We start from the raw sequence: 13,098 nt of genomic DNA on the forward strand, positions 1-13,098 counted from the left end.
AAAGCCAAGTGCTAGTAGCGACTTATTTTTTTTATGTTAGTGTCGTTTTTGGATTCGTCTACTTTTATATTATGAAATGAAGCATTTATTGGCATTTGATTTTCTCCAAATTTATTTGTCTCTCGGCCTACATCGGGCACAATGAGGCTCCCAAATTAGGATATGAGTTTATATTTCGCAATATGTGTTTAAATATTGCAAACATTTCAGAATCTTCACTAACTTGTTACCTTTTTGTTTTTGTTTATTTTTTTTTATTATTTCCATCCCCTTAGGTTGGTTCATCCATACTGGCCTCATCAGCATATCATACCAGATCTAGAGCCCCCCCACCTCCTCCTCCTACAAGCAATACAAAAGGTAGAGGAAAATCAAAGATGGACGACTTAAGTAGAATTCGAAAGGAAAACATTGAGAACGCAGAGACTTCCGACGGCCGCAGTACTCCTGCCCCGAATGTCCTAGTTTTGAGACTGGAACAAAAGATACTAGAACTACAAGGAGAACTTGAGCAGGTTCGCAACTTGGCAGACTTGTTACTCACCTTCAATGTCCCTGATATCCACCAACAGAACACAAAGAACCCAACACCTCCTCAGAACACACAAAACCAATAGCCACGAAATCCTACCGCACCACATCAATACGCAAATCCACCCCAAAATATCAATCCATTACCAATACCAACTTCACCACAACATCATCATCAACCAATTCAGTACCCACCAACCACCACTTACCACACTCCCCAAAATACACCACCACTCATTCCCGATCCACAAAACTCCACCAATGACCATCATTATACCCAAGTCCCTGGCACCCATCAGAGCAACCCTATATACATGGAAACTATACCACATTCTACCCAACCAATCTCCTGTGCACCTGAACCCTCCGAAAAGGACCTGCTCATTAAGAACATGGCCGAAGAGCTCAAGAAGTTAACAAGCTGAGTTAAAGGTGTTGAAGGCGATAGAGGAATAAAAGGTTTGAACTACGAAGATCTATGCATACAACCCGATGTGGAATTGCTAGAGGGGTACAAACCTCCCAAGTTCAAAATGTTCGATGGTACAGGTGATCCCAGGGTTTACCTAAGGACCTACTGTGACAAGCTTATCGGGGTTGGAAAAGATGAAAAGATTCGAATAAAGCTCTTTATAAGGAGCCTTACTGGGGATGCTTTGTCTTAGTATATTAGCCAGAATCCCAAGAAATGGTCCAATTGTGTGAGCATGACATCAGATTTCATGGGCCGGTTCAGGTTCAACACAGAAAATGCACCCGATATCTTTTACATTCAGAATCTCAAGAAGAAACCCACTGAAACTTTCCGTGAATATGCTAATCATTGGAGGTCAGAAGCATCCAAGGTCAGGCCCTCTCTAGATGAAGAGCAGATGAATAAATTCTTTGTCAGGGCACATGATCCGCAATATTATGAGAGGTTGATGGTTATCGAAAATCATAAATTCTCTGATATCATCAAGCTCGGGGAAAGGATCGAGGAAGGAATAAATAGCGGGATGGTAACGAATTTCGAGACACTGCAAGCCACGAATAAGGCACTCCAATTAGGCGGCATATCGAAGAAGAGAGATGTTGGGGCAGTAATGGTGGCCCAAGGCCCAAAAACTCCACTCACATATCAAATACCTCCACCCACCTATCAAACACCTCCACCCACCTATCAAACACCTCCACTCACATACCAAACACCTCCACCCATGTTCCAAGCATCACCACCTATATATCAGCATTCATCTCCCAGATATTCCCAACCAGCCACTGTCTAACACACCTATAATTTCTAACCATCCCACTTCCAATCACCACCAACTTGCCAAAATTATCTAAGGCCAAGACCCAACTTTGACCGTAAGCCACCCAGACAATACACCGCCATTGTTGAGCTCATCGACCAATTGTATAAAAGATTAAAGGCCACATGTTACGTCACTCCTGTTCCCGCTGTGGCACTAAAAAATCCATCCCAATGGGTCAATCTGAACAAAACTTGTGCATACCACTCGGTATAAAAAGGTACACTACTGCTGAGTGCCAAACATTGAAGGACAAGATCCAGACACTCATTGGCAACAAGGTCATACAAGCAAAGGAAACCGCACCTAATATCCACAACAATCCCCTCCCTGATCACAGAGGTGATGGCATACATGTTATAGAAACAAATGAGGAATGGGACCTTGAGGGTTCAATCAGGCTTATTCGAGAAGGCGATGACTGTAAGGTTGCAGTCACACTTATCCTATCGTAGTTCAGACTCAGGCACCTATTGATGTTGAGGTAACTGCACCAGTTCCATTCGAGGTCGAAGTAGCTCCGCCCACAACCACCTCCGCTCCATTTGAAGTAGAAGTGGTCACACCTTTTACTGTAACGGTGTCAACCACGCCCCCATTCAACTCAAAAGCAATACCTTGGGATTATGCTGCTGAGGCTCGGCGAAAAGGGAAGACTAAGATAGAGGAATCTGACGCCGCACAAGGGATGACTAGAACTGGAAGAGTCTATACACCTGAACACCTGGGAGGTTTAAGTAAGGATGCCACTGCTAGGTAGCCTATCATTGAGACTGGACCGGATGATCTATGGAGGAAAGTACAAGCAAAGGAGTATTCTGTTGTTGACCATCTGAACAAAGTCCCTGCCCAGATATCGATCCTGTCACTATTACAGAATTCAGAGGCACACAAGAACGCCTGTGGAGAAATGGCCAGCATGGTCGGTCAGGGGCTGGAGATCCATAAGATTATCTTCCACGAAGATGAGCTGCCGCCCGAAGGTCTGAATCACAATCGAGCATTGCATATCACAGTACAATTTGAAAACAAGTTCATTGCCAGGGTCCTAGTTGATGGAGGTTCGAGTCTAAATATTTGTCCACTAGTGTTACATCCCGTAAGTTTAACAACCTTGATACCGTCAGATATTACTTTTCTTTTCTTGTCATCCTAAATTTTGCCTTTCTATTTTGTGGGCATAGTTGGTTTGAAAGAAATAATAAGTTTATATGATTTATAGTGAAATTTTATTAATTTCATGTGTTATAAGCATTATATTTTACTTGGTCTTCTGGCTAAAATCTAGATCAATGCGTATTTGTTCTTATCACTTATCAGATGTGTAACTTCCACTTTGATTGGGCATGGCTTATGAGTTTTATTCTATAGACTTTTTGTTCAATCATATATTCCACAAAATGAATGAAAAGTTTGGTTAGGAGGTCCAAAACATCTACCTTTATAAATTTAATATTATTTTTTTTTAAAAAAAGTTTCATAAAATATTTATAAATTATAATCATTGTTTATAAAAGAAAACTGTAGTTAGAAATAACTGTAAATTTTTCCCCGTTCAAACAAATTATAATTAAAAAAAGTGAAGTACATAATTAACCCCTTAGACTTGTCACTTTAGTGTGGTATTTTCTTTTAAGTGAAGTATTTTAGTGAAAGTTTTATAAGCATAATTTTGGATAGTTACTATTATTATTATTATTATTATTATTATTATTATTATTATTATTATTATTATTATTATTATTATTATTATTTTCGAATATGGTAAATTATACACATAATATAAGAAAGTTTATGAGATTTTCTTTATTGTAAAGATGGAAATTATTTTTTCACAAGAAAAAGAGGTTATCTTTTTACCATTTTAAGAATTAAACATACAAAAATTTGTACTCTTTATATGAGATTAGAAAAATTAGAAGTTAAGAAAATGTGTGTTGTTTTTAACATGAATATTTTAATGAAACAATGGTGTATGTATTAATTTTGTATGGTACCCACATGACTATGATTGTAAGTTATATAAAATGTGTTAAAAATAAGTAGAATTTTAAGTAATTTGAGTAAATTCTTAATTATGTGGGTAATTGGTTAATTACCGGGTAACAAGACATTACCTAATTGCCTAATAATTGGATAACTACCCACATGGCATTAAGCCACCCATGAAGTATGACTCTTAAGTCATTGTATTAGGTGGCAAGGTTAGAGATATAGGATTTGGCTATGCTTAACAACGTGAGTCATATCTATTCTAGTCTTAAAAAAAAGAAAGGGATCACATATCTATTAAAAAAGGAAAGGTATTATATCAGAAATAATAGTTAACAGACTAATATATCTTTTCAGCTATGTTTACCGAAATGGTAACAACAATTAAATTTATAAATGGGACTCTAAAAATACTTGATCTATTTTTATGCTAGTTGTTAGAGCAGTAGATGCTAAGAGTATGAGGTTGAATGAAGAAATACGAGCTAGAGCGGTGCAGTAATCAAACCAAGAAGCTTGCAGCCCGAGCCTCGGTCTGGTCGATGAACGACCTCGAGGTCGATATCTGGCTCGAGCTCTAGCTATCGGGGGTAGTCGGGAATAGGATAATAGTTAAGGTATGATCAAACAAGGCTCTTTACGGCTAATACCAAGCAATAAATGAAGAACAAGTATGAAAGCAATAAACGCTAAGAGTAGCCTCGAGCTAATAAGGACGAGTAAGTTAGAGAGAAGAGAGAGAGATATTATTGATCTTGTGGAGAAATAGATGGAGCAACATCAGCCATTTACAAAGTAGTGTGAGTTCCCTTTATATAGCAGAGGAACCCGGATATAGTACAACATACGTTAATTATAAAGTATGGAGATATGACGGCTTAGACGTGACGCTTCGGCATAGGCCCTAGATAGGCCGGCCCTGTCAGACTTAGCCGTGTGCCTTGGGAACTTCCCCTTCTGCTCTAGCCCCTGCTTTCGTCTTCTTTGAGTCGGGCCCCGACGAGCCCCGAGGGAGGGGACTCAGTCGCAACTCCACGTCCTCGGGGTCTCGAGGTATTCTTTTGAGGTGGTTTGATAGCGAGTAATTGAGTCCTCTAATTTCGCCACATACAGATAGTCTCCGTGTTTCCCAGAACGGAGCGATGGGAAATGATTCTGACACCCGACTCCACGAGCTTCTTTCGGTGACGTCATACCAATGATGCAACCTGTGGCGCAAGATTTTGCGGCAATCGGGGTGTCCCATGGACTTGTGTATTTGACATTATTTAATGCACTATCGATTCCCGTTCTCCAAGATGAATGCTCCGCCGTCGGTTTGGTTTTTCAAGAACGAAGTAATTGCGTCCGCGGTCAATCTCCCAAAGCCTCGATGACCGTGTTGTTACCCCCTGTAAATGGGGGTGCCTTGGCGTTATTTTTTCCTTTCCAAGTACCTTCATCAGCTCATCTTCCCATTTCTTCTTATCATCTTCCTCTATCTTTGAACATTATGTTTTGGGGCTCATCGCCTCAAGGCCGTTCGGCAGAGCTCCCATAGGTTGTGTTGTGGCCTCTTGTCGGAGCTTCTCTTTGTTGAGCATAACCATGCTGTCGTGTTGTTGCTGTGGTTGTTTTTACGTCTGCTATTGCTGCCCTTGTTTGCTAGAGATGATGACATACGGGGGTCAACTTTCCTTGCTCATAAAAAGCTCTTCGGATTATATACCGCTGCTTAAAAGGGGGCTCGGATTATACATCGCTGCTCACCTTCATACCCTGGCTCGACGTGGTGCTCTGCCCCGAGCAGGTAACTTGCACGGCTGGGTGTTCCAAGAAGTCGACTCTAAGTAGCTGTGTAAGCGGGACCGAGGCTCGCTCGGTCCGCTGTCTCTCCGAGGTTCTCTTGGCCAGCGAGGGTCATCGACCTTTGGAGATCTATGGCGTTTTTTCATCCCTCCCTGCTTCTCGATCTATCTTTTGCGAATATCAGTGTGGAAGGACGGGATAACGCTTCTGAGGATGTGTGCCCGTAGGCGCCTATTGTAGGAGGCAGACCTTCGAAGGTACACCAGTCTCCAGGCTTTTATCTTGCGTGTACGCCTTTTTGTTTCTTCCTTTATGTGTAAGAACCCCTTGCGAGCTTTTGTAATTGTATGTAAGGACCCCTCGAGGGCTGTTGTACATGGATATTTATGAATACGAAGATACTTCCTTGACTTTTGTTTTCGATTCTTGCCCTATTATTGTATGCTCTTGTGCCCTTCGAGGCCTTTGAATGTTTTCCTTTGTTGTTGATCGCTGATATCTAACTCGGATGCGAGCGTTCTTTCTGATCCTCTGCCGATCGACATGGCTCTTTTCCAAGCCCATCGTTCAGGATCCACGGGAGTTCGCTCTGAATTGTGTCTTTGATAAGAGAGGAACATCTGGAGATGGTAAAGAGATACTGTGGATGGAGTGAGGGGATAACGCCGCATGTGCTTTCCCCGGAGGAGAGAATTACGGACTTTGCTGATTGATTCTTGAGCATATACCTATATCCTTTCGCATTTGGCCCCCATGATAGGGTCGTGCCTAATTTCTGCTTGAAGTATCGGGTTACTTTGGCGTAGATACATTCGTCATTTTGGAGAGTGGTGCTGATGATGAGGTTCTTTACGGAGAAGGCTGGGCTTGAATTCATGCTCAGCCACCTCGTCAGGCTGTACCGACCCTTTCATCACCGAGGCCTGTTAACCTTGCGGTGCTGTTCGTCCATGCCCTTCGTTGTCGATGATGAAGAAGATGGGGATCAAGAGTGGGTCAGTCGATTCGTCCGGGTCCGGACGGTTGACATTATCCCCATATAGCTCATGCCATTTACGGAGGGATTGAATTACGTGCGTGAGTGGAGTGCCTCGTGCTTCCTTATATTTGCTTATAGTGAAAACCAGTTGAGTAATTGTGTCTCCTTCCTTTTTTAGCAACTTCATGGATGCCGAGCGAAGTTCTCAATATGCCCGGCTGGCTTCAGGAGTTGGCGATCCATTTGACTTGCGATGAGCGTAGGTGGCGAGCTGTGTCCTATGACAGATGGGAAGCAAAATACCAGGGTATGCGCTTACACTACTCCTGCCTTGGTCTTCATATATTTGAGATGACATTTTCCTCTTTCTTTTGTATTGGCTTTGCTGTTGTAAGCATCGGGCGGTTCCTTGGGGCGAGACTGTTCTCTTCTAGAGAGGGGAAGGAGTAGTCGGCCTTCGAGCTAAGGGACGATGGCAATAAATGGGATTTGATCCCGCGGTGTGGTAGAGCTTTTAATGGGACTCAACGGGCTCGGTTCTTCGTGGAGAGGACATCGCCCAAGCCTACAGCTCCCAGAGTGTTTGATCCCAAAACGGTGGTTCCTCCAAGTGAATATGCTATGCCCGAGGTTGGTTCTTCCTAGGCTGAAGGGGAAAAACCAACAAGAGTGTGCTCCTCCTTTGAGGAAGCCCGCCGACTTCACTTCATGGTGAGTTTCGGCACACTCCTTCTGTATTTCGCGTCTTCCTTTCTTTATCAAGTTTTTCTTTTGCAGGTCTTTGATAGGCTCAGATCTGAGATACTCCATCATGGGGCCAGGCTTCGAAAAACTCTAGATAAGGGTGAGTCCTTTAGGCTCATCAGCGAGGAGAAGGAGGTTGAGTTGATGCACTGGTGATACGAGGTGTATCAGAGCTCGAATTATGAGAGCTATTTGACAAAGTAGGTAACCTTTCGTAGTACGCACTTCGCTCTTTTTGACCCTTAAGGTTAATCCTTTTGCCTATCTTAGCTGCAGAAAAAGATGGAGGCTTTGGAGTACCTTAAGGGCGAAGTTGACCGAGTCAGAAATGCTTGCGGTGAACTGAGGGCTCAGGTGCAGGCTCAATCTTTAGAGGAGAGGGGCCCCTTGGCCAAGGTTCCTGCCTTTGAGGCCCAACTCTGCTTGGCTCGTGACAACGCTAAAGTTCAGGTGGATATGATCAGGAAGCTCGAGTCCAATCTCTCGAAGGTCAGGGCTAAGATAATCGATGCCCGGGTTGAAGCAACATTAAGTCGAACCAAGGCTGATCAAGAGATGGCGATTCATGTGAAGGATGTTGCTGATGTCCAAGCCAAGTTGAAGCGGACCCTCGATCGTGAGAAGAGGATTGAGGAAAATGTTCGTTGCAGATCCCGAAGAGAGGTACTCGAGGAGATCAACTCTAGGGGCTTCGTTCTCTTGGAGGAGTTGGCTAGAGCAAGGGCGGATGAGCGCGATGCTCGGTCTGTGAGGCCCGTGAAAGATTTTTACTCTAAACCCGAAAGCTCGTGGTGGAAAATTAGGGATATGTGTTAGAGAAAGTCAAGGAATATTGTTTTCCAGAAAAGTGCGATTCTACGGTCGAAAATGCAGTCGCATAACAGCTATGCGGAACGTATAGTCGCTACAGAGTGAAGCAGTGTGTTGTCCAATTTGAGGTCAACTATGCAGCCAATTATGCGATCACATAATCGATATGCGGGCCGCAAAGTCGTCGCATAATTCCCTTGGAGTTTTGTAAGGGGCAGTTCTGCGGTGCATTATGCGACCGCAGAACGGGTATGCGGACCGCATTTCTGCCGCATACCCAGATAGTGTGTTCAGGTTTTGGGGAGCATTTTTGCGGTCCATTATGCGGGCTGCATATCAACTTTGCGATCGCAAATGCAATCGCAGACCTGAGTCAGGCTCCTATTTTCTAATTTTAAAAAAACCCGACCCCACCCCATTAAAAACACCCCATTAGACCATTTTCCTGTTATTTCATGACATATAGAGTGAGAGGGGGAGTTCTAAAGTGAGAGGGAGTAATCTTCATCAAGTCCTCTCTCAATCCTTGCCCCAAATCCTTGAAGATTGTCAATTGAAGCTGCTAGGTCTTCATCCTAAGAGGTAAGAACTGTACCCTTATCAATAATTTCAAATTTCTGTTAAAATATGTAATTAGCAAGTGGGTACATGGGTATAAGGGCTAGTAATCTTGCATGCACAAGAGATAATGGGGTATGGGGAGGATGAAAACAAAAGAAACAACAATAATTTCAAATTTCTGTTAAAATAGGTAATTAGCAAGTGGGTACATGGTATAAGGGCTAGTAATCTTGCATGCACAAGAGATAATGGGGTATGGGGAGGATGAGAACTAAAGAAACAACAAATGGGGTATAATATTGAAGAAATTTCTTTCAAAAGGGGCCTAAGATCATAATGCACCTTTTATGTTTGATAATATGCTCAAACGAGCTAGAATCTTAATCCCGTCTCTAATTCTTGGTTCAATTGTAATTCTTATACAATAGATTGAAGTGCTAAGAGTCCCGTAATTTTATAAGAATTAGGGGAAAGCTTTATTGAGGTATGTATGGCTAAAAACCTCCCCTCTTAGAAATTGAGCTTCCATGGTGCTCGTGTAAGTGTTGTAAGTTCGAAACGTAATTGATGCAGTGCTTGTTATGTTAAGTGGATTGATGTTGTGAAAATGTATGTGGTAAGTACTTCTTTATGTGTTTAATGTGTTATTCTTGTAAATGGAAGATGTGTGGAGGACATGATTTATGTGCTAAATGCCTAACTATCATGCCAAGGTTACTTTGGGACGAGTATGCCAAACTTGCGAATTCCCCTCTATGCTTATGACTTAAATTGATTTTGTATATGCCTAGGACTTTAAGTGGCAAGGTAAATGTTGAAAATGGGAACAATGTGAAACGTGAGCTGTGGAATGTGGAAATTGCGGCCCCAAGTGCCGGTAAACTAATACATGTGTAACCAAAGATTGGTGAGAGATGAATAGCGGAAAATGGTAACGTCTCGGGGAGACGGCTTAGCCGATCGGGCCGTGATGAGACGCCATGACATATATATATATATACATGGTGGTAATGTATTGATGATTGAAACTAGAAAGTGTGAATGAAATAATGGTAACATCTCGGGGAGACGACTTAGCCGATCGGGCCGTGATCGGACTCCGCTCACGGAAGCGGTGGTAATATGGATAATGATGCAACAGTGTGGGATGCTCCAATCTAAAATTTCAAGAACTATGTGAAAATAATGTGAACCTCCTTATATTGTCGGCATAGTGCTTATTTGAAACTTCGTTGTCTTTACGATTTCCTCTTTACTCTTGTATGGTTGTTATTTCTAACGGGATGGTGTTTAGTTATACATAATAGTACTATTCCATGGTACTAACATCCCTTTTGACGGGGATACTACATTTTTAAATGAATGTAGGTGGCTCCCTAGTGGATAGTGCCGATCGTGTGTAGCGGAGCATCCTTTTCTCAAAACCTTGGCGAGATCCTTCCTCCTTCAAGGGGTTATGTTGTACACCTTTTGTTATAGATATCCATTTGGAGGTATAGCCGGGGCCTTGTTGCCGACATTGTTATCACTGTCTTTTGTATCCTTAGAGGCTCCGTAGACATTTGTGTGGGTTATGTATGGGTATTGGATAGGTCAATGAACCATGTTGTAACCGTGTACTCTTGCTTTCTTCTAAAACTATAACTGTATGGAATCTTTGAAGCCTAAATACAGTTAAGGTTATGTTATAAAATTAGCTATACATGTTGAATGTACAACCCCTTTTTATTGTCTAATTAAACGGCATTCGATCCCTTAATCGCATTGAGTTAGGTAGGAAGTGTTTGATAAGGCTTGCTCAGTTGGGTTCACTCGATTGAGCGCCGGTCGCACCTCCCGTGGTTGGGGCGTGACAAACTTGGTATTAGAGCCTAAGATTTTAAAATGTCCTAGTATGTCTCGGAGCCGTGTCTAGTAGAGTCCTTCTTATCGGTGTGAAGTCGACCACATCTATAAGTTGATGGCTACTTGGGCATTAGGAATAACACCCTTCTTTGGTATTCTGAATCGTGCAGAAATTGTGATACAATTTCTCCCTCTAACTAGTGCATTGCTCTATCTTTCAGTAAATAGCACCTAAGAAGAAAGCGAAAATTGGCCATGGAGCCAATGCCACCTCAGGAGTGGCTGATGAATCATTGCTTGATGCTGCGGGTGAGGGTAGTCACCCTTATATCACCCTTCCCGGTCCTCCTGTTCTAGAGTAGACTACCCTATTTCCTACACCTGCGGAGGATACTACTATCCCTTCCGGTTCTGGTATCTCTGATGGGGATTTTAGGGGAGCTATTCAGATGCTGACACATCTAGTGGCATCCTAGGCCCAGAGGTTAAATGTTGCACCTAGTTCATCTAGATAACAAGGGGATTCCACCTGTTCTAGGGTAAATAGATTTCTGCAGTTAGACCCTCCAGTGTTTACGGGTGCCAATCCAGAAGAAGACCCTCAGGATTTTATTAATGAGATGTACAAGACCCTTAGGGTTATGCCTGCAACTAAAACAGAGGGAGTAGAGTTGGTTGCCTACCATTTGAAAGGGGTGGCCTATGAGTGGTTTGAGTTATGGGAAGATTCCCTCGAGGAGGGGAGCCCTCCGGTGAGGTGGAGTGAGTTTGCTGATGCCTTTATAGATCATTTTCTGCCAGCTGAGACAAGGGCAGACCGTGCAGCAGAGTTCGAAAATCTGAAACAGGGTAGCAGAAGTGTGTGGGAGTACCATATGGAGTTTGCCCGCTTGTCCAAGTATGCTATTCACATGTTACCCATAATGGAGGCTAGGGTGCGCCGGTTTGTTCAGGGTCTTAATCCTTTTAACTATTAACGAGGCTTCTATAGCTGCATTGAACTCTAACATGAATTATGGGAAGATGGTAGCATTTGCTTAGGTCACAGAAAACCGTAAACTGAAGAACAAGATGGAGAGAGAGGGTAACAGAAGGACCCGGTCTACAGGCAACATGGGTGAGTCACTAGGTGGGGGAAGATTAGCTTTTCGGGGAGGAACATCAGGGCCGTCCCAGTCTGTTGCATAGTCTTCAGCTAGTGCACCGCCATCAGGGCCCAACCAGCAGCAACAGTGGAGTCGTTTCAGGCCTAGTCAGGGCAACAGAGGATCCCATCAGCGGGTTCGGTTAGGAGAGAAATCCTAGCAGTGGCAGAGGTCCCCGTGCCCTAAGTACGGGAAGATGTACTCAGGGGTTTTCTTCTTGGAGTTACCCGTGTGCTATGGATGCGGGATGAGGGGCCACATTCAGAGGCATTGTCATGCATCCTGCCAGGGAGCGGGTAGGGGCTCAGCACCTTCATCCAGTCCAGCAGTTGCTACATCTTCATCCCCCTCTCCAGCTCGAGGTACCCCAGCACCCGCAGGGCGAGGTGCAGCTAGGGGTGGTGCGCAAAGTTCAGGAGGGCCCAACTGGTTCTATGCTATGAGTGGTCGCCAGACTGCAAAGCCTTTTCCTGATGTTGTTATAGGTATTCTGACTATCCAATCCCATGATGTGTATGCACTTATTGACCCTGGTTCCACCCTCTCCTATGTTACCCCTTTTGTTGCTATGGAATTCGGGATTGAACCAGAACAACTTCATGAACCATTCTCGGTATCTACTCTGGTTGGTGAGTCAATTTTGGCTACTCGAGCTTATAAAAGTTGTGTTGTCATGGTGCGTGGTAGGGATACCATGACCGATCTCATTGAATTGGGGATGGTTGATTTTGATGTAATAATGGGAATGTATTGGCTTTACTCATGTTTTGCGAAGCTTGATTGTCGAACTAGAACTATGAGGCTTGAGTTTCCTAATGAGCCCGTGGTGGAATGGAAGGGGGATAATGTAGTGCCTAAAGGTCGGTTTATTTCTTACCTTAAGGCTGCAAAGATGATCAGGAAGTGGTGTATCTATCATTTAGTCCATGTTACGGACACCGATGCCGAGGCACCTAACCTTGAGTCTGTACCTGTTGTGAATGAATTTTCGGATTTCTTTCCAGATGAGCTCTCTAGTGTTCTTCCAGATAGGGAGATAGACTTTGGGATCGATGTGATACCAGGCATGCAGCCTATTTCAATCCCACCTTATAAAATGGCACCGACTAAATTGAAAGAGCTAAAGGAGAAATTGAAGGATTGCTAGAAAAGGGGTTCATCCGGCTGAGTGTGTCACCATGGGGCTCACCGGTTTTGTTTGTAAGGAAGAAAGATGGGCCGTTGTGAATGTGTGTTGACTACCAGCATCTTAACAAAGTCACATAAAAAATAAATACCCTCTACCCAGAATAGATGACTTGTTTGATCAATTGCAAGGTGCTATGTGTTTTTCAAAGATCAACTTGCGGTCCGAGTATCACCAATTGAAGATAAGGGAGTAGGATATTCCAAAAATAGCTTTCAGAAC

At 43.3% G+C, this 13,098-nt stretch overlaps 1 protein-coding gene across 1 annotated transcript; it reads left to right on the plus strand.

Annotated features, from left to right (window-relative positions):
- The first annotated feature begins 11,886 nt into the window (after positions 1-11,886).
- Positions 11,887-12,837, plus strand: LOC104221009 (uncharacterized). The gene has a single exon (XM_070161229.1). It carries the CDS (start codon positions 11,887-11,889, stop codon positions 12,835-12,837), a length of 951 nt encoding a protein of 316 aa, XP_070017330.1.
- Positions 12,838-13,098: the final 261 nt, after the last annotated feature.

The sequence above is a fragment of the Nicotiana sylvestris genome, chromosome 11 (genome assembly GCF_000393655.2).
Source record: "Nicotiana sylvestris chromosome 11, ASM39365v2, whole genome shotgun sequence".
NCBI classification, from domain to species: domain Eukaryota; kingdom Viridiplantae; phylum Streptophyta; class Magnoliopsida; order Solanales; family Solanaceae; genus Nicotiana; species Nicotiana sylvestris.